This window comes from Piliocolobus tephrosceles, chromosome 15 (assembly GCF_002776525.5).
Source record: "Piliocolobus tephrosceles isolate RC106 chromosome 15, ASM277652v3, whole genome shotgun sequence".
NCBI lineage: Eukaryota > Metazoa > Chordata > Mammalia > Primates > Cercopithecidae > Piliocolobus > Piliocolobus tephrosceles.
In genome coordinates, this window is record NC_045448.1 from 63,773,655 (window position 1) to 63,793,901 (window position 20,247).

Here is a 20,247-nt window from a genome sequence, read left to right on the forward strand (position 1 = left end):
GAGAGCCAAGTCAAGAACATAATCCCACTTACAATATCCATACACAAAATAAAATATGTAGGAATACATCTAACCAAGGAAGTGAATGAACTACAAAATACTGCTGAAAGAAATCACATATGACACAAACAAATGGAAAAACTTCCACGTGCATGGACTGGAAGAATCAGTATCATTAAAATGTCCATACTGCCCAAAGCAATCTACGGATTCAACTCTGTATCTGTCAAACTACCAAGGTCATTTTTCATAGAAATACAACAAAAACCATTCTAAAATTCATATGGAACCAAAAAAGAGCCCAGATAACCAAAGCAATCCTAAGCATAAAGAACAAAGCTCGAGGGATCACCATTACCTGACTTCAAACTATACTACAAGTCTTCAGTAACCAAAACAACATGGTACTAGTACAGAAACAGATGCAGAGACCAATGTAACAAAATAGAGGACACTGAAATAAAGCCACACACCTACAGGCATCTGATCTTTGACAGTCAAGAAAAGAAACTGGGAAAGGATTCCCTATCCAATAAATGGTGGTGGAATAGCTTGCTAGCCATATGTGGAAGAATGAAATTAGATCCCTACCTTTCACCATATACAAAAATTAACTTAAGACTGATTAAATAATTAAATGTATGACCTCATACCATATAAGAATCCTAGAAGAAAACCTAGGAAATGTCCTTCTGGACATTGGCCTTGATAAAAAATTTATGATTAAGTCCTCAAAAATAAATGCAGCAATAACAAAAATTGACAAGTGGGGCCTAATTAAAACAAAGAGCTTCTGCACAGCAAGAAAACAAACAAACAAACAAACAAAAAACTATGAACAAAGTAAACAGACAGCCTACAGAATGGGAGAAAATATTTGCAAACTATGCTATGCATTTAACAAAGAACTAATAAGCAGAATCTATGAAGAACTTAAAATCAAGATAAAAACAAGTCCATTAAAAAGCATGCAAATGACATGAACAATCATTTCTCAAAAGCAGACATATAAGCAGTCAACAAACATGAAAAAATGCTCAATGTCACTAATCAAAGAGATGCAGATCAAAACCACAATGAGATACCATCTCACACCAGTCAGAATGGCTTTTGTTAAAAAGTCAGAAAATAACACATGCTGTGAGGTTGTGGAGAAAAGGGAATGCTTATACACTGCTGGTGGGAATGCAAATTAATTCAACCACTGTGGAAAACAGGAGATTTCTCAAAAACTGAGAACTATCATTCAACCTATTGATCCCATTTATGGGTATATACCCAAAGGAAAATAAATTGTTTTGCCAAAAAGACACATGCACTTGTATGTTCATCACAGCACTACTCACAATAGCAAAGACATGGAATCAACCTAGGAACCCATCAATGATGGATTGAATAAAGAAAATGTAGTATATATACACCATGGAAAACTATACAGCCATAAAAAAGACTGAAATCACATCTTTTGCAGCAACATAGTTGTAGCTGGAAGACATTACTGTAAGTGAATTAACTCATGAATAGAAAACCAAATACCACATATTCTCATATGTAAGTGGGAGTAAAGCATTAGGTACACATGGACATAAAGAGGGGAATAATAAACACTGGGGATTAATAGAAGGGCAAGGAGCAAGGGCTGAAAAACTACTTCTTGTGTACTGTTGCTTACCACCTGGGTGATGGGGATCATTCATACCCCAAATCTTAGCATCATGCAATATACCCATGTAACAAACCTGCACATATGCCCCCTGAATCTAAAATAAAAGTTGAAATTATTAAAGAAAAAAGCTTCTAAAAAAATTCACCACGAATAGTTTCTCCTTTAGAGATAATTTGGGAGGACCAAATAAGGTAATGTTTATTACAGTACTTAACATAGTAACATAGGACACTATATTAATATAAACTTTAAAAATTAAACATTTAAAGGCAATTGTATATTAATATGCAGTTGTAAGAAATAATGGAGAGGTCCCATGTCTCTTTTACCCAGTTTCCTCCAATGATAGTATTTCACAAAAATTTAATACAATGTTACAACCAAAATGTTCACATCAATACAGTCAAGATTAATGTAAAATTTTTAAGTTGTAGGAAGTGTTACATATGCCATATATAAATAACTGGACATAAAGTACTATTACATGTTCAAATGTATCCTTTCTAGAATGCTTGACATTTAGGCATTAGGTCAAAATAATCTAGATATCAAAACTATGCAGAGATACTGAAGTAAAACCATTTACAGACTGATCCCTCATGAATGTAAATGCCAACATTTAAAAATAGTAAATGAAATCCAGGAATATGTAAAAATACATCATCACAATTAAGAAGTATTTATTCTGGAATGTAAGGTTAGTTTGCCATTTGAAAATCAATGCAATTCACTATATTAATAGAACAAAGGAGAAAGATCATGATAATCTTGACAAGCACAGGAAAAGTATTTGATAAAATTCAATACCTATTCATGATAGAAACTCTTAGCAAACTAATTTATTGAAGGGAACTTTATTAATATGTATGAAAGTTTTATTAAAAACCTGGGGAAAACTTTATGCTAACTGGTGAATTATTGAAAGCTTTCCCTAAGTAAGAATCAAGAAACAGAAAATAATGCCGGTCACAACTTCTACTTATCTTTACACTAGAGCTTCTAGTCAGTACAGTAACAAGGAAAGAGAAGTAAAAGGCATAAGAACTAGAAAGGAAGGAATTAAAATGTCCTTGTTTGCTGATATGGTTTGGATGTTTGTCCTCTCCAACTCTCATATTGAAATGTAATCCCCATGTTGGAGGTGGGGCCTCGTGGGAGGTGTTTGGGTCATGGAGGCAGATCCCTCTTACATGGCTTGGTGCCCTCCCCATAGTAAGAAGTGAGTTCTTGCTCTGTTAGTTCACATGAGAGCTAGCTGTTTAAAGGAGCCTGGGTCCTCCTCTTCTCTCTCTTTCTCCCTCTCTCACCATGTGATACGGCATCTCCGCCTTTACCTTCTGCCATGATTTGAAGCTTCCTGAGGCCTCACCAGGTGCAGATGCCAGCACCATACTTCTCACATAGCCTGAAGAACCTTGGGCCAAAATAAACCTTTTTTCTTTATAAATTACTCAGTCTCAGGTATTCCTTTATAGCAATGCAAAGAGACTAACATATTTCCAGATGACATGATTGGGATGCAGAAAATTCAAAAGAATTTACAAACTGTTGGCATTAAAAGTGAATTTAGCACTTATTGCTGGATATAAGGTCAATATATATAATAGTCAATCGTATATATACCAGAAATAAAACAGAAAATGAAATTTTAAAATAAAATTACCACATACAAAGGAGAAAAAGAAATACTTAAATCTAAAGGAAGATGTGGAAGACCACTACTATGAAAACTACAAAACATTTTTCATAAGAAATAGAGAAGACCTAAATAAATGGAGGGATAGATCGTATTAATGGATTGGAAAACAATATTATAAAGAAATACATTCAGCCTAAATGTATCTATGAGTTAAATGAGATTCTAACTAGAATTTCAGCCCCCACTTTTTTTTTTTTTTTTCCCTTGAGTCAGGGTATAAGCTGATTTTGCGATTTATATGGAAAGATAGACAAGTCCATCTTAAAGAACAAAGCTGGGCAATTTGCACTACTAAATAATAATATTGACAGCCAGAGTTGCTTAAAGCAGTGAGATATCTGTGCAAGTATAGACAAACAGTAATAAAATAGAACATGGTCCAGAAACAGCCTATATATTATACTGTCACATATGCAAAATTACAATACCTTTTCCACCGGAATGGCTAAAATGAAAAAGAGAGACAGTATCAAGCATCAGTGAGGATGGCCAAAACTGGAACTCTTACGCACTGCTGGTGAGAAGGGAAAGTGTTAACAACTACTTTGGAAAACTGGAAGTAGGTACTAAGACTGCATATCCTATGTCACAGGAATTCCACTTCTAAGCACAGTTGAACTGATCTGCGTACCTATGTCCATTAAAAGACATACACAAGAATGTTCATAGCAACACTATTCACATTAGCCCCAAACTTGAAACAACCCAAATATCCATCTAAAGCAGAATAAATTGAAGTACATTCATGCATTGGAATACTGTTATACAGCAATAAGAGTGGAAGAATTATAACTATATGCAACAATATGAAATATTCTCAGATTCGTAATGTTGAATAAAAGGAGCCAAATACAAAAGAATATAGGTTTGAATCCATTTAAAGTTTGAAAAAAGGCAAAACTAGTCTATAATGTTACAAATCTGGACAGTTGGGCTGAGATTATAGCATCTTGAAGTGGGTATAGGAAGGCTTCTGGGGTCATGGTAACATATGTTACTTGGTCGGGATACTCTTTACAAGGATGTGTTCCTTTTGTGAAATTCATTGAGTCACATGCTTATGTTTTGTGCACTTTTCTGTATGCATGTTAGACTTAAATAAAAAGTTTAAAAAATTACCAAATTGTTCAGATTATCATCATCCAGCTTTTCCTTTGGCAACTCTTGCTTTTAACTATGGTGACAGTATTTATGTCTGATGCTTTTTTACAGACTCTCCCATGTAAATGGAACTACTCTTTCGCTGTCTTACATAATTTGGCTCCTTGCTTGCATCAAAGAACCACTTTGAAAGCCAAAAATTTAATAACTTTCAGCTTTGGGATAAGTTTAAGAGAATAATTGAATTAAATTGAGGGAATTTGAGAGAAAATTAGCTTTCCCCAGCATGATGTGGGCTGCAAAAAAGAACTAGGCAGAGACCATGATGAGGAAACCAGAAATTCTTTGCTAATTCCATTTGGAATTATGAGTGAGAATCACCCAGTTTTCTGCAGCAAAACTAGAGTAGAACATTCATGTAATAGGGCAACGTCTTGAAAGTTACTGATGTTATTTAATAGTATCTTTGTCAAAACATAGTAATCTAGGTCAAAGTCTGAGGCCTGAGACAAGACTGAGAAAAGAGAAGTCACAGGGTATCATTGAAAATATATTTGCTAGAAATGATGCAGGGCTCAAAGTGGGTACACTAAGCTTTCTGGCTAGGAATTATCCGCTGGCCACAGTAACCTCATCAGAGAATATACAGGAAATGAGATGCATTTTGGTGAATCGGGGCGTTTCTTTGTTTTGCTGAAATTTTGTGATAATCTCTTCACATTCTCTTTCACTGTTACTATTTTTAGATAGCTTTAAAATGCAAAGATGGCCTTCATGATATCTGATATACTGGAAGAAAAGGCAGGGTACAGGACAGCTAAGGAAACTTCCCAGAAAACTGGCTATGACTTAACTTCCTACTGTCTTTTCCTAAATGGCTAGAGGGATGGGGATGGAGGATATTTCCCCATCATATAACATCATCATTTCTATAAACATGGTATGCTTTCATCATTTAGTTAGAAGTGACTTCTCATAGCAAATATAAATTGTACTTACTTCAAAGAGTTGTGGTGAAAATTAGTTATCTGTAACTTAGCATTCAATAAATATTAGGTGCTATTAGCAGTAGTAGTACACACATTAATATCCCTCCCTAGCAAGTAACAAGATATAGTGATAGGTCAATTACAGTTATTCTTATCCAATACTGCATTAATAGTGAGTATTCCTTATCCATTAGAAACAGAGATATGAAAGTGGTCTAATCAATTTGGAACTCTTTCAGGATGGGGGAAGGAGAATGGAATTATCTTGCTAGTACCTGTCGGCCCTGGTATTCAGGTTTAGAGCTACCCTGCTGGAATGGCTTTGAGTCCTTCAGTACCACCTTGAAGATTGGATCTATGTGGTGGTGTCAGAAAGAAGCTGACAATTGGTCCCTTTGGCTGCAAACAGCATTACAAAAACAATGCACAAGATCTGTCAATGGAGAGGCTCGTATAAGATTTTTTCAAGCACTTACAAAATGGAAATCTTTTTAAAACTTGTTTCAGAGGAGTTCCACAGAAGAATGAATTCTAGTACAATCCTGAGGGTTCTTTGCCTAATTTAAGAATAATAAATACTCAGGAAGAAAAGGAATTGGATTTCTAAGTATCAATATTGCTCAATTTAGTGGCATTAGATAAACTGAGGTGAAAAAAAGATGTTAGTGTTAATATTACAATACTTTTTATAAACTTTCATTTTTTATGTTATAAAATTTAAAGGAACTTTCAAATTCATTCTAAGGCTTCTGATCTGTCTTCTTTAGAATACTACAGTTTAAAATGATTCTAGCAGCTTCTAAACAAAAACAGCTCACCCATCAAAACCAAAATCCCATATGAAATACTTTGCCTGATATAGAGAGAATTCTTTTGAGAAATGACATGTCTGTGTATAAAGGATTATATAAATTTCTGTGTTGGTTAATTTTAATAACAACAGCATGATAATACTCACAAAATCTTATGAAAAGAATATCCTTTTGACTTTTTGCTAAATGACAATAGTAATCACTGATTAGAAATTTTCACATAAACACAATTCCAACTTGTGTATCAATACTATGCTGTTTGTCAAGGCTTAATTCTTCTTTTTATAAGGCACTGTCTTTATAAACAAAGTAATTCAAATTAACCAACCATGTCCTCCAAACATAAATAGAAATGATACTAACTATTGTTTAAAATAAAAAGCACTTAAAAATAGCATTAGTTCTTACCAACTCCAGAGGTTATTGATTCTGCATCAATGTCACTAGCTCTTTTTCTTGCCACTTCAGCTAGTGCCAATTCACCTTTATCTAGTGCAAGGTAATGAATATCCTGAGGAAATAAAGCAAAATAAAAGATTGATTCAAAATGAATCTTGTTCAAATTACAAAGAGGATTTTGAAAGAAACTTATTGTTCAGATTACAAAATAGAAAGTTTGTGAATATTCTTTTCTGTATTTTAAGTTTCTTAGTTTTCTAGTATAAGCAAATTTTTCTGAATTGGAGATCACAGCTATAACTAAAGGCAAGTATTTAAATAAATTATTTTAAGCTGTGAGGGAAAATACAAGTTTTTAATAAAGTCTATGACATACTCAGTTTTGTCAGGGAATAAAAAATGTTAATTGCTATTTTTCTTTTGTAAGACATTAATATCCGAGGGTGTGTCTTTAGATTTTAATTGTATATTATGCTAAGCACAATACAAGGGATACTAAATAGATTGGTTGCTGCGTCTGGCATATATTTGTTATTATTAATATTACTAGTATTTTGAAATAAAATAATTAGTACCGACTAAGTGCTGGGCACTGTTTTGGTCAATTATAATACCGTATCTCAAAAAGCTGTATGCCCAGTGGGGAGAGAGACCACTGTAAACCAATAGTTAATTACAAAAAAGTATGATAGATTTTATAGCATGTACGTGCAGGGTGCTGTGGAACCAAAGAGGAGGAACTGATCTCTGATGGTAGTCTTGAAGAGTGAATAAGAGTTACTATAAGAGGGGGAAAATGGAGAAAACGTGACAGGGAATGAATGACGTCTGGTGCAGATATGCAGAGAAGCCTGAGAAAACACAACTCTCAGACAATAGCAGATCTTTCGATATGGAAGGAGTGTTGGATGTGTAGGAGAAAGCAGTGAAAAGTAATACTGAACAAGTGGAGTCACTAAAAAGGATTTAGATCTCTTTTTGCTATGCAGAATGATTGTTGGAATGAAACTTTTATTGAAATAAACGTGGGGAAAGAATATGAACAACCACTTACAGTGAAGAAATAAATATAAATGGCTTATAATCATTAAAAGATATGTGACCTTATGTAAATAAATGCAAGCTGAAAAATGTAATTTCAAATTGGATAAATCTTTTTTTTTTTTTTTTTTTGAGACAGAGTCTCTCTCTGTCGCCCAGGCTGGAGTGCAGTGGCCGGATCTCAACTCACTGCAAGCTCTGCCTCCCGGGTTCAAGCCATTCTCCTGCCTCAGCCTCCTGAGTAGCTGGGACTACAGGCGCCCGCCACCGTGCCCGGCTAATTTTTTGTATTTTTAGTAGAGACGGGGTTTCACTGTGGTCTCGATCTCCTGACCTTGTGATCCGCCCGCCTCGGCCTCCCAAAGTGCTGGGATTACAAGCGTGAGCCACCGCGCCCGGCCAAATCTTTAAAAGTAAATAATAATTACAGGTTGCAAAGTTTTGGGAAAACAGGCATGTAACACGTACTGGGAATATAATTAGTTAAGATTTTATTTATTTTTTGAGACAGAGCCTCACTCTGTTGCCAGGCTGGAGTGCAGTGGCATGATCTCGGCTCACTGAAACCTCTGCCTTCCCAGTTCAAGTGATTCTCTTGCCTCTGTCTCTTGAGTAACCAGGATTACAGGCATGCACCACCATGCCTGGCTAGCTTTTGTATTTTTAGTAGAGACGGGGTTTCACCATGTTGATCAGGCTGGTCTTGAACTCCTGACCTTGTGATCTGCCCACCTCGGCCTCGGAAAGTGCTGGGATTACAGGTGTGAGCCACTGCACTAGCCAACGGTCAGTAAGCTAAGGCCCATGGGCCAAATCTAGCCTGCTTTTGATATAGTCCTCAAGAATGGTTTTTATATTTTTAACGGTTGGAAGAACTGTGCTCAATCATTGCTATTGAACACTGAGTGGCTTTGAAATTAGCTTTTGCTGCAAATTTGAAAAGGTTTCAAGCTAAAGTTACAAAGTAAAACAGTGCTTATATGTGAAACTTATATGTGAAACATAATGTGATAAAGTCATTTCAATGAGAACATTGTTTGAATTGCAAGTAATGTCAGGCTGCACCACATACTTCCTGCACTGTCGAAAGATTTTTTTTTTTTTTTTAAATCATCTCCATTCCTACACAAATTTTCAGCAATATATTTTCTGATTTCAAATTACAGCAGTGTTTTTCAGACCTTGATGCAAGTGCAAAGGAAATTTACATATTCCAAAATCTATTTAACTGTGCAATTGAGGAACTTTAATTGGAAGTGATTTGCAATGTAATGACATGCTAAAAGGCATTCTAGCCTTTTAGCTAATAGAATTCTAAAAATGCCTGCCAGTCTGTTGAATATACTCAATTAAAAGCATATACTCATGGATTGATATCAGTATTTGGCAGTACTTATATATGTGGAAAGACATTTTCAAAGGTGAAATATGTAAAATCTCATTGTAGATAAGCATTAACAGATGAACGTTAGCTAAAGATTTTGATAGGAAACACCAGCTTTCAAACCCAATTAAGTGAAATGTTACCTCCTCTGAAAAGGATTCCATTCTTCACATATGTAGAGCTATATCACAAAAATTGTACTCTTTTAATTTCATCAATAAAGATTTATGGAAATTTTCTGTCTTGTTATATAAGTACCTACATAATAACTTCAGTTTTGCCTCTTGGCTCACAAATCTCTAATATTTGCTATCTGGCCCTTTGTAAAATAGTTTGCTGGACCTGTATTTTAACAATGTATCATAATTTAAAATATACTTTTGGTAAATCTTCCTAAGGAAATGATGGGACAGTATCCAAGATTGGTAATTAAAGCATTGTTTATAACAGTGAAAAACTAGAGGCAACTTAAATGTACAATCAAAATATTATGTGGTTTTTAATGTTTAATCCAAGAATAGCATGATACTTTAATAATAGATTCTTATATTCAGAGAAGAATTTGGTAAGTTGAAAATATATACTTTTTTCAACTTTGCTAATATTTAAGATTTTTACATCTACGCTCTTAAGAATAGTCTGTGACTTTGTTTACTTGAACTGCCCTTGACTGGTATCAAGATTACACTGGCTTTATAAAATGAGCTAGGTGGCTTTCCCTGTTTTCTGTTCTTTGATAAAATTTGTATTTATTATTGAAAGCAAAAAATATGCAATACATTTGAGAAGACATTACCAGCCATTACTAAAGAACATAAATGAACATCTGATTAAAATACAGACATACACATGCTTATATCTAGGAAGACCATACATTTATAAAGATTTCAATTCTGACCCCATATATTCTGTAAAACTCAGTGGAGTTCTAATCAAAATCCCCTCAACTTGATAAATTGATCTTAAAATTAATATGTCAAAACAAATGGTGAAGAATATCTAAAACTTATTCTAGTTAATTTTAAAACTATAGAACACTGATACACAGCCATATAAACCAAAAAAAAAAAAAAAAAACATACTCATATATAGATGGTTCTATTTGTGGTACCATTATGAGTACTTTATGTTTAGAAGTAAGTGTGGGCTATAAGATCTGTGGTCAACAAATTATTTCTGGAATGTTTTCTGTCTCTCATTTATGCATTCTTCCTTAATTCTCTGATTTCTCCCCTGTATTAAAAAAAATAGTTCTAGGGAATTGGGGTCATCGATTTGAAGAAGGCAAATTAAAACATAAAAATAAAAGAGATCGTGTTTTACTTTGCCCAGGCTAGATTCAAACTCCTGGGCTCAAGCGAACCTTCTGCTTCAGTCTCCTGAGTAGGTGGGACTCCAGGTGCTGGCTAAGAGGGCAAACAATAATAGTTCTTAAATTGATATTATATCTCTCCCATGAAAGTTTTAATTTCATAATCTGTTTGGAAACATGCTATGCGGTCCATGTATTTGCTCATTCACCTGTGGACCTCCTCATTATTCATATATTTGAATGTGGACTTAAGCAAAATGCATTCAAGAGTATATCTCTATAATTCCATGCCCCTTAGTCTGACAGAGTTAATTAAGCTTTAGAATCTGGCGAAAGACATATCTAATATCTATATCACCTCTCAAGTGGCTATCTTCTGACTTCGTTTAATAATTTTTGATAGATTTAGCTTAGGAATTTAGTTTAAATGTTGGATTTACACAATTAAATGCTATCGTATGAATGTCCCACCAAAACAGATGTTGAAACTTAATTGCCAGTGCAATGGTATTGGAAGGTGGGGCCCTTAAGAGAGGATTAGGTCATGAGGGCTCTGCCATCATGAATAGATTAATGCTGTTATCACAGGAGTGGGTTAGTTATCAAAAGAATGGGTTTGTTGTAAAAGTGAGTTTGGCCCAATTTCCTTTCTCTGTCTCATGTGTTTACTCTGACTTCCACCCTTCACCATGGGATCACTCTTACCAGATCCCAGCACCAAGCTCTTGGACTTCCCAGCCTCTAGAGCTGTTAACTGAATAAATCTGTTTTCTTTATAAGTTACCCAGTCTGTGGTATGCTGTTGTAGCAGCAGAAAACGGATTAAGACAACAAATATCTGGGAAATGGTTATAGTCTAAATGAATCAAGAAAATAAAACCCATTTAGCTGTATATTTCATTTTTATGTCCTTTACCTGGGTAGGCTAGCACATACAGTAATAATGGACATGGAGTAAGCTCATTGAGACTAATGCTAAGGTACTGTTAAGTCTAAATATACTGAAGAAATTGCAAGCAAGTGGCCCACAAGCAGGGTAGTCATACTCATTGTAACATTAATTTTAATCAACAGATATTAGCTAATCAAAAATCATTCCGCAAATAACTATGCAACATTTACTGTGTGCCAGATACAGAGATGAATTTTCCATGAAGCTAATGAAGCTTAAGCTTCATTACCTCTTACTTGTAGAAGTCCTTTGTGGTATCTAATTTTGTATCTGAAAATTTAAATTCTTTTTCTTAAAAAAAAATTCCTCAAATTATATCAGCTTCAGGCCCTGTAAAACATGGATGTACCCCTGGCCAGATGCCTAGCTATCATGGTTCTAACAGACTAGTGGACTATGTTACTATATGTTACTTGTTTAAAATCACTTGTCTGGAAGACCCAACTATATGCTGTGCATACGAGGCTCACTTCACCTCTGAGGACACACAGACTCAAAGTAAATGGATGGAAAAAGATATTCCATTCAAATAGAAACGGAAAGATTGGAGATAGGTATACTTCCATCAGACAGGATATACTTTTAGTAAAAAGGCTGGGCACAGTGGCTCACACCTGTAATCTCAGCACTTTGGGAGGCTGAGGTGGGTGGATCACGAGGTCAGGAGATCGAGACCACCCTGGCTAACATGGTGAAACCCCACTATGAAAAGAGAAAAAGAAGGTCATCTTATAGTGATAAAGGGTTCAGTTCATCAAGAAGTTATAACAATGGTAAATATATTTGCACTAAACATTGGAGCCCATGAATATATGAAGCAAATATTAATAAGTCTGAAGGGAGAGAGAGATTGCAATACAATAATAGTAGACTTCATTACCCCCACTTTCAACACTGGATCATCTAAAGAAGAGAAAATCAATGAGGAGACATCAATTTAAACTACAATTTAAAAAAGGGACCTAACAGATATTTTACAGCATTAGCATCCAACAGAAATAGAATATAAATTATTTTCCAGTGTACATTGAACATTCTTCAGAACATATTATATGCTGGGCCACAAAACAAGTCTTAACAAATTTAGGAAGACTGAAATCATGTATTTTCTGACCACAATGGCATGAAACTATAAATCAGTAATAGGAACAATCTTGGAAAACTCACAAATAGGTATAAATGAAGCATCTTTCTGAACAACCAATTGGCCAAAGATGAAATTTAAAAATACCTTGTGACAAACAAAAATGAAAACACAATATACCAAAACGTATAAGATGCAACAAAAGTAGTCCTAAGAGAGTGAGTATATGGTAAAAAGTGCCTACTTCAGAAAAGAATATCTCAAATAAACAATCTAACATTATACCTCAAGGAACTAGAAAAAGAAGAATAAGCCCAAACTTGGAAGGAAATAATAAAGAGAAAAAAGAAACAAAATAGATACTAGAAAAATAATAGAAGAGATCAAGACAACTAAAAGTTGGTTTTTGAAAAGATAAACAAAACTGACTAACCTTTCAGTAGACTAACAAAGAGAAAAAGAGAAGATTCACATAAAATCAGAAATTAAAGAGGAGACAACTATATACCAACAACTTGGATAACCTAGAAGAAATGAATGAGCTCAAAGAAACATGCAGTCTACTAAGAATAAGTCAGGAAAAAAAGAAATAGAAAATCTGAACAGACCAATAATGAGTAAGGAGACTGAATAAATAATCAGATACGCCTAGGATCTGATGGTTTCACTGCTGAATTATATCAAACACTGAAAGAAAAAGTAAAAGCAATCCTTTTCAAGCCCTTCCAACAAACCAAAGGGGACGTACTTCCAAACTCACTGTGAGGCCAGCATTACCCTGATACCAGCCAGACAGAGACACTACAATAAAAGAAAATTACAGCCCGATGTCCCTGATGAACACAGATGCAAAAATACTCAACAAAATACTATCAAACCAAATTCAATGGCACATTAAAAAAGATCATTCACCATGAAGAAGTGGTATTTATCCCAGAAATGCAAGTATGGTTCAACATATATAAATCACTGTGTGATACATGTATTAACAAGCTAAAGGACAAAAACTGCATGACCATCTCAATAGATATAGAAAAAGCATCTGACAAAATTCAACATCTGGTCACGATAAAAACTAAAAAAAATATGGAAGGAATATACCTCAACACAATAAAGGCCATATATGATAAGCCCACAGCTAACATCATACTTATTTGTTAAAAGTTGAAAATTTGTCCTCTAAGATCAGGAATAAGACAAGGATATCTACTCTTATCACTTGTATTCAACACAGTACTGGAAATCCTAGCCAGTGCAATTATACATGGAAAAGAAATTAAAAGTATCCTTATAGGAAAGGAAAATGTGAAATTCTGTTTGCTGATGACACAATCTTACAGAAAAAAACAAAAAATTGGCCGGGTGCAGTGGCTCAAGCCTGGAATCCCAGCACTTTGGGAGGCCGAGGCGGGTGGATCACAAGGTCAGGAGCTCGAGACCATCCTGGCTAACACGGTGAAACCCCGTCTCTACTAAAAATGGAAAAAATTAGCGGGACCTGGTGGCGGGCGCCTGTAGTCCCAGCTACTCGGGAGGCTGAGGCAGGAGAATGGCGTGAACCCGGGAGGCGGAGCTTGCAGTGAGCCGAGACCGCGGCCACTGCACTCCAGCCTGGGCGACAGAGCGAGACTCCGTCTCAAAAAAACAAAAACAAACAAACAAAACAAAAACAAAAACAAAAACAAAAAATTGTTCGAACTGATAAATCTGCAGGTTGCAAAACCAACATGTGGTTGATTTTGCAGCTTATAAAATCAGTAAAGTTGGTTATAAAATCAACATACAAAAATCAGTACTCGTTCAATAGACTAACAATGAATTATCCAAAAAATAAATTAAGAAAACAATTCCATTTATACTAGCACCAAAAAAGAAAACACGTAGGAGCAAATTTAACCAAACAGATGAAAAACCTATACACTGAAAACTATAAAACATTGATGAAAGAAATTAAAGAAGACACAAATAAATGGAAAGATATTGACTGGGCGCAGTGGCTCACACGTGTAATCCCAGCACTTTGGGACACTGAGGCGGGTGGATCACAAGGTCAGGAGTTCAAGACCAGCCTGGCCAAGATGGTGAAACCCCGTCTCTACTAAAAATACAAAAATTAGCTGGGTGCGGTGGCAGGCGCCTGTAATCCCAGTACTCGGGAGGATGAGGCAGGAAAATCATTTGATCAGTGGGTGGAGGTTGCAGTGAGCCCGAGATCACTCCACTGCACTCCAGCCTGGGCAACAGAGTGAGACTCTGTCTCAATACACACACACACACACACACACATATACACACATACATAAATTTAAAAATAAATAAATGGAAAGATATCCCATATTCATGGATTAGTAGAAACAATAGTGTTAAAATGTTCATACTACCCAAAGTAATTTACTAATTAAATGCAATTCCTATCAAAATTCCAATGTCTTTTTTTTTTTTAGCAAAAGAGAAAAAACAGTCCTAAAATTAATATGGAACCAGATAATACCCTAGAGAGCCAACAATCTTGCATAAAAGGAACAAAGCTGGAGGCAACACAATAACTTCAAAATATATTATAAAGCTGTTGAAACAAAGCAGCATGGTACTGGTATAAAAACAGACACTCTGAAGAAAGGTACAGGATAGAAAGCCCAGATATAAATCCAAGTATTTATGGTCAGTTGATTTTGAACAAAGTGGCCAAGAACATGCAATGGGGAAAGAACAATTTATTGTCCTTTCCAATGTATTTAATAAATGGTGTTGGGAAAACTGGATATTCATGTGCAGAATAATAAAATTGGACCCTTACATCAAACCACATATAAAAATCAACTCAAGGTCAGTCCCTTCTGTGGCCCCTCTGCCAGCAGCTCCGGCGCCACCTCGCGCCAGCGTCTCAGGCCGGCGGGAGCCAGGCGCTGAGGGGCGCGACTGGGGCGGCAGAGCGCTCCTGCGGCTCAGACTCCGGCGTCTGCGCTTCCCCATGGGGCTGGCCCGCGGCGCCTGGGCGCTCTGAGATTGTCACTACTGCTCCAAGGGCACACGCAGAGGGATTTGGAATTCCTGGAGAGTTGCCTTTGTGAGAAGCTGGAAATATTTCTTTCAATTCCATCTCTTAGTTTTCCATAGGAACATCAAGAAATCATGAACAACTTTGGTAATGAAGAATTTAACTGCCACTTCCTCGATGAAGGTTTTACTGCCAAGGACATTCTGGACCAAAAAATTAATGAAGTTTGTTTTTCTGATGATAAGGATGCCTTCTATGTGGCAGACCTGGGAGACATTCTAAAGAAACATCTGAGGTGGTTAAAAGCTCTCCCTCATGTCACCCCCTTTTATGCAGTCAAAGGTAATGATAGCAAAGCCATCGTGAAGACCCTTGCTGCTGTGGGGACAGGATTTGACTGTGCTAGCAAGACCGAAATACAGCTGGTGCAGAGTCTGAGGGTGCCTCCAGAGAGGATTATCTATGCGAATCCATGTAAACAAGTATCTCAAACTAAGTATGCTGCTAATAATGGAGTCCAGATGATGACTTTTGATAGTGAATTTGAGTTGATGAAAGTTGCCAGAGCACATCCAAAAGCAAAATTGGTTTTGAGGATTGCCACTGATGATTCCAAAGCAGTCTGTCATCTCAGTGTTAAATTCGGTGCCACGCTCAGAAATAGCAGGCTCCTTTTGGAATGGGCAAAAGAGCTGAATATCGATGTCGTTGGTGTCAGCTTCCACGTAGGAAGCGGCTGTACCGATACTGAGACCTTCGTGCAGGCAATCTCTGATGCCCGCTGTGTTTTTGACATGGGGGCTAAGGTTGGTTTCAGCATGTATCTGCTTGATATTGGCGGTGGCTTTCCTGGATCTGAGGATGTGAAGCTTAAATTTGAAGAGATCACCAGCATAATCAACCCAGACTCTGGAGTGAGAATCATAGCTGAGCCTGGCAGATACTATGTTGCATCAGCTTTCACACTTGCGGTTAATATCATCTCCAAGAAAATTGTATTAAAGGAACAAACTGGCTCTGATGATGAAGATGAGTCGAGTGAACAGAACTTTATGTATTATGTGAATGATGGCGTCTATGGATCATTTAATTGCATACTATATGATCACGCACATGTAAAGCCCCTTCTGCAAGAGAGACCTAAACCAGATGAGAAGTATTATTCATCCAGCATATGGGGACCAACATGTGATGGCCTTGATCGGATTGTGGAGCGCTGTGACCTTCCCGAAATGCATGTGGGTGATTGGATGCTCTTTGAAAACATGGGCGCTTACACTGTTGCTGCTGCCTCTACGTTCAATGGCTTCCAGAGGCCGGTGATCTACTATGTGATGTCAGGGCCCGCGTGACAACTCATGCAGCAATTCCAGAACCCCGACTTCCCACCTGAAGTAGAGGAATAGGACACCAGCACCCTGCCTGTGTCTTGTGCCTGGGAGAGTGGGATGAAACGCCACTCAGCAGCCTGTGCTTCAGCTGGTATTAATGTGTAGATATCACTCTGGTAGCTGTTAACTACAAGTTTAGCTTGAATTAAGGGATTGGAGGGGACCATATAACTTGAAATAATTAGGCAAAAAAAAAAAAACCTCAAAATGGATAAAAGATACTATGTTAAGCACAAGATGTGAAACTTGTGGAGGAGGGAAAAGCTCCTCGACATTTGCCTGGGCAATGATTTATTGGCTAGGACTCCAAAAGCACAAGCAGTAAAAGCAAAAATAGATAAATGAGACTGCAATGAATGAAAAAGATTATGGACAGCAAAAGAAAGAAGTAATAGTGAAGAGATAAACCATGTGTTAGGAGAAGGTATTTACAAACCATACATCTGATAAGGGGCCAATATCCAAAATATATAAAGAATTCAAACAACTCAATAGTAAGAAAACTCAAAGTATCTGAGCAGACATTTCTCAAAATAAGACAGATAGATGGTATGAGATAGAGATAGATGATAGATAGATGGTAAAAGTATCTGAGCAGACCTTTCTCAAAATAAGAGAGATAGATGCCAAAGATATATGAAAAACACTCAACATCTCTAGTCACCAAGGAAATGCAAATTTAAACCACAGTGAGATATCACCTCATGCCTGTTAGAATAGCTACTAATGTCAAAAAAGAGAAAAAGAGTAAGTGTTGGTGAGGATATGAGGAGAAGGGAACCTGTGTATACTGCTGCTGGGAATGCAAATTAGTACAGCCATTTTGGAAAATATCATGGAGGTTTCTTAAAAAAACTAAAAATACTATATGATCTCGCAATCACACTTCTGGGTATATATTCAAAGGAATTGAAATTGATACGTCAAGCAGACGTTGGTACTCCCATATATTTCAAGATTTTTCACAATAGCCAAGTTATAGAGCAACCTAAGTGTCCATCAGTGGATGAATCGATAAAGGCAATGTGGTATATCTGCACAATGAGATATTATATACAGCCTTTAAAAATAAGAAGAGTTTTTCATTTGTGACAATATGGATGGAACTAGAGGACATTATGCTAAGTGAAAGAAGCCAGGTACAAAAAGACGGATACTGTATGATCTCACTTGTTATATATAGAATTTTTAAAAAGTTGACTTCAGAGAAACAGGAAGGTGATGACAGAGGCTGGAGGTAATGGTGGCGGGGAAAGGGAAGATGCTGATCAAAACATACAAAGTTTCAGCTAGACTGCAGGAATAAGTTTAGTGATCTTTAACACTATATGATGACCACCGTTAATAACAATGTATTGTATATTTCAAAATAGATTTTTATTTTTTATCTTTTTATTTTGTGGAACAGAATCTCACTCTGTCACCCAGGCTGCAGTACAGTGGCACGACCATGGCTCACTGCAACCTCGACCTGCAGGGCTCAAGGTGATCCTCCCATCTCAGCCTTCCAAGTAGTAGGACTACAGGCACATGCCACCCCACTTGGCTAGTTTTGTATTTATTTATTTATTTATTTTTTGTAGAGACAAATTTGTCATGTTGCCCCAGCTGGTTTCAAACTCCTGGGTTCAAGTAATCCTCCCACCTCAGCCTCCCAAAGTGATGGGATTACAGGTATAAGTCACTGCTCCTGGCCTTCAAAAAAGATTTCTAATGTTATGATCACAAAAAATAAATTGGTAAGGTAACAATATGTTCATTAGCTCAAGGGAATCTTTCTGCAATGTATACATAGATCAGAACGTCACATTGTACCCCACAAATATACACACATCACATTGTACCCCATAAATATACACAATTGCTATCTGTCAATTAAAAATGTAAAAGAACCATGCATCTTGGAGAAAGGCACAATAAAACATTGTAAGATGTTTAGTGTTTTTTTTTATTTGTTGGCCCTTTTTTGGAGTCACTGTATAAAATTAAAATGTCATATCACAAAGTCTAAATGGACAATATACATAATTGATTTGAAAAGTGTCATATTGACAATTTTCAACTTTTACTTCAACCCAACCAGTGTTACTTAGTTGATAGATGGTTAAGTTATAAAAGTGTTACTAACTTGGAATCAAGTTTTCAGAAAGATATTCAGAAGAATGAACACCACTTAGTTTCTGTCATTCTCAATGACAATTTTATAATTTATCATTTGCCAATTTGACTTATATTAGCATCATCATTTAGCACTATTAAATGAAACTGGCTTCCAGTCAACAAAAGATGACAAACTGACAGTCTCTGGACATGATCCAGATTTCAAAATTTACACATATTCTGCCTATACATGTAAGATCTAAAATAAAAAACTTGCTGTTCCTGGGACTTCATTACCTTTCACAGAAGACTTTTGAATGTGCTACCAGAATGAATATGCAAATTTACAGCAAAAAAGTTTTAAAACTAAAAAAATATTGAATGGAGTTTCATCTTAAATCATACTTTGGATCAGTTATTGACAGATAATTATAAGTACTCTAATATATTGATGTTGTTATAACCTTTTCTAATTTGTGAAATGTTCCTAAGATTGATAGGTTTCTATGAGATATGGAAGCACTAACAAAGACATGCAACAGCTTATACATGTTTATAATTACTGTGTTCTTGTCCTGTATGATGCTTTGATTAGTTCAAACCCATTGATAATTGAACATTTTTATTCATATTCTACAGTTTTACAGGTTTAAACCTTGGTCAAAGTTGCCTTCAACACATTCAAATTCATGCTATTTCACCTAAACATAAATGTGTAAAATATTGATACAATCCTCTTTGTGCTTATTTTAAAATAACATTTCCCTTTGGACAAATCTGATCAACAAGCAGCTTTAAGAACTGGGGAAAAATATTATTTCTAATACTGTGTTTATATTTTAGAAGCATCATATTTTGTAGCTTTGAGGAGAATGAATGTAACTTTCAAGATAAGGAAGTATGTTAAATAACTTATCTCAGAGTTACATTAATAGAAATAAAAATTTTAGTAATCAATTGTTAACGTCCATATAAATGTTCCACAGCCTTTTTTATATTAGGTCAGAACAATGAATTATCACTTTAAAAGTGAAAATATATGGAAAGAATTGATATTTTATTTTACCAAATTAAGAATTTACTTGTCATATATTCTCATGTTAGAATAAGCTTGTAGGAATTACATGTTTTTGAAGGTTTTGTAGAACTCATAAATAAAACCAAGTGCTTCCTTTCAGGAATTCTATTTTTGACTACTTTTTGAATTTTCTCTGTGGGGTTACTGAACTAATTTTTTTTTTTTTATTTCTTATGTCAATTTTAGCCATTTATATTTTTCTGGAAATTATTCAGTGGGAAGGAGGCTTTCAAGATGGCTA

At 35.8% G+C, this 20,247-nt stretch overlaps 1 protein-coding gene and 1 pseudogene across 7 annotated transcripts in view; one reads left to right on the forward strand and one right to left on the reverse strand.

Moving 5' to 3' along the window:
* WDPCP (WD repeat containing planar cell polarity effector) overlaps window positions 1-20,247 on the reverse strand; it is a 489,966-nt gene that overhangs the window by 128,510 nt on the left and 341,209 nt on the right. For 5 of the 6 annotated variants that reach the window (XM_023224126.2, XM_023224123.2, XM_023224121.2 and 2 more), the window contains one exon: window positions 6,676-6,778. In XM_023224126.2, coding sequence (XP_023079894.1) covers window positions 6,676-6,778 — 103 coding nt within the window. The remainder of the gene's footprint in view (window positions 1-6,675; window positions 6,779-20,247) is intronic. The other variant, XR_002734119.3, reaches the window with a different exon arrangement.
* Window positions 15,384-16,933, forward strand: LOC111550616 (annotated as a pseudogene). The gene has a single exon (XR_002734120.3). The product of XR_002734120.3 is annotated as an ornithine decarboxylase pseudogene (transcript).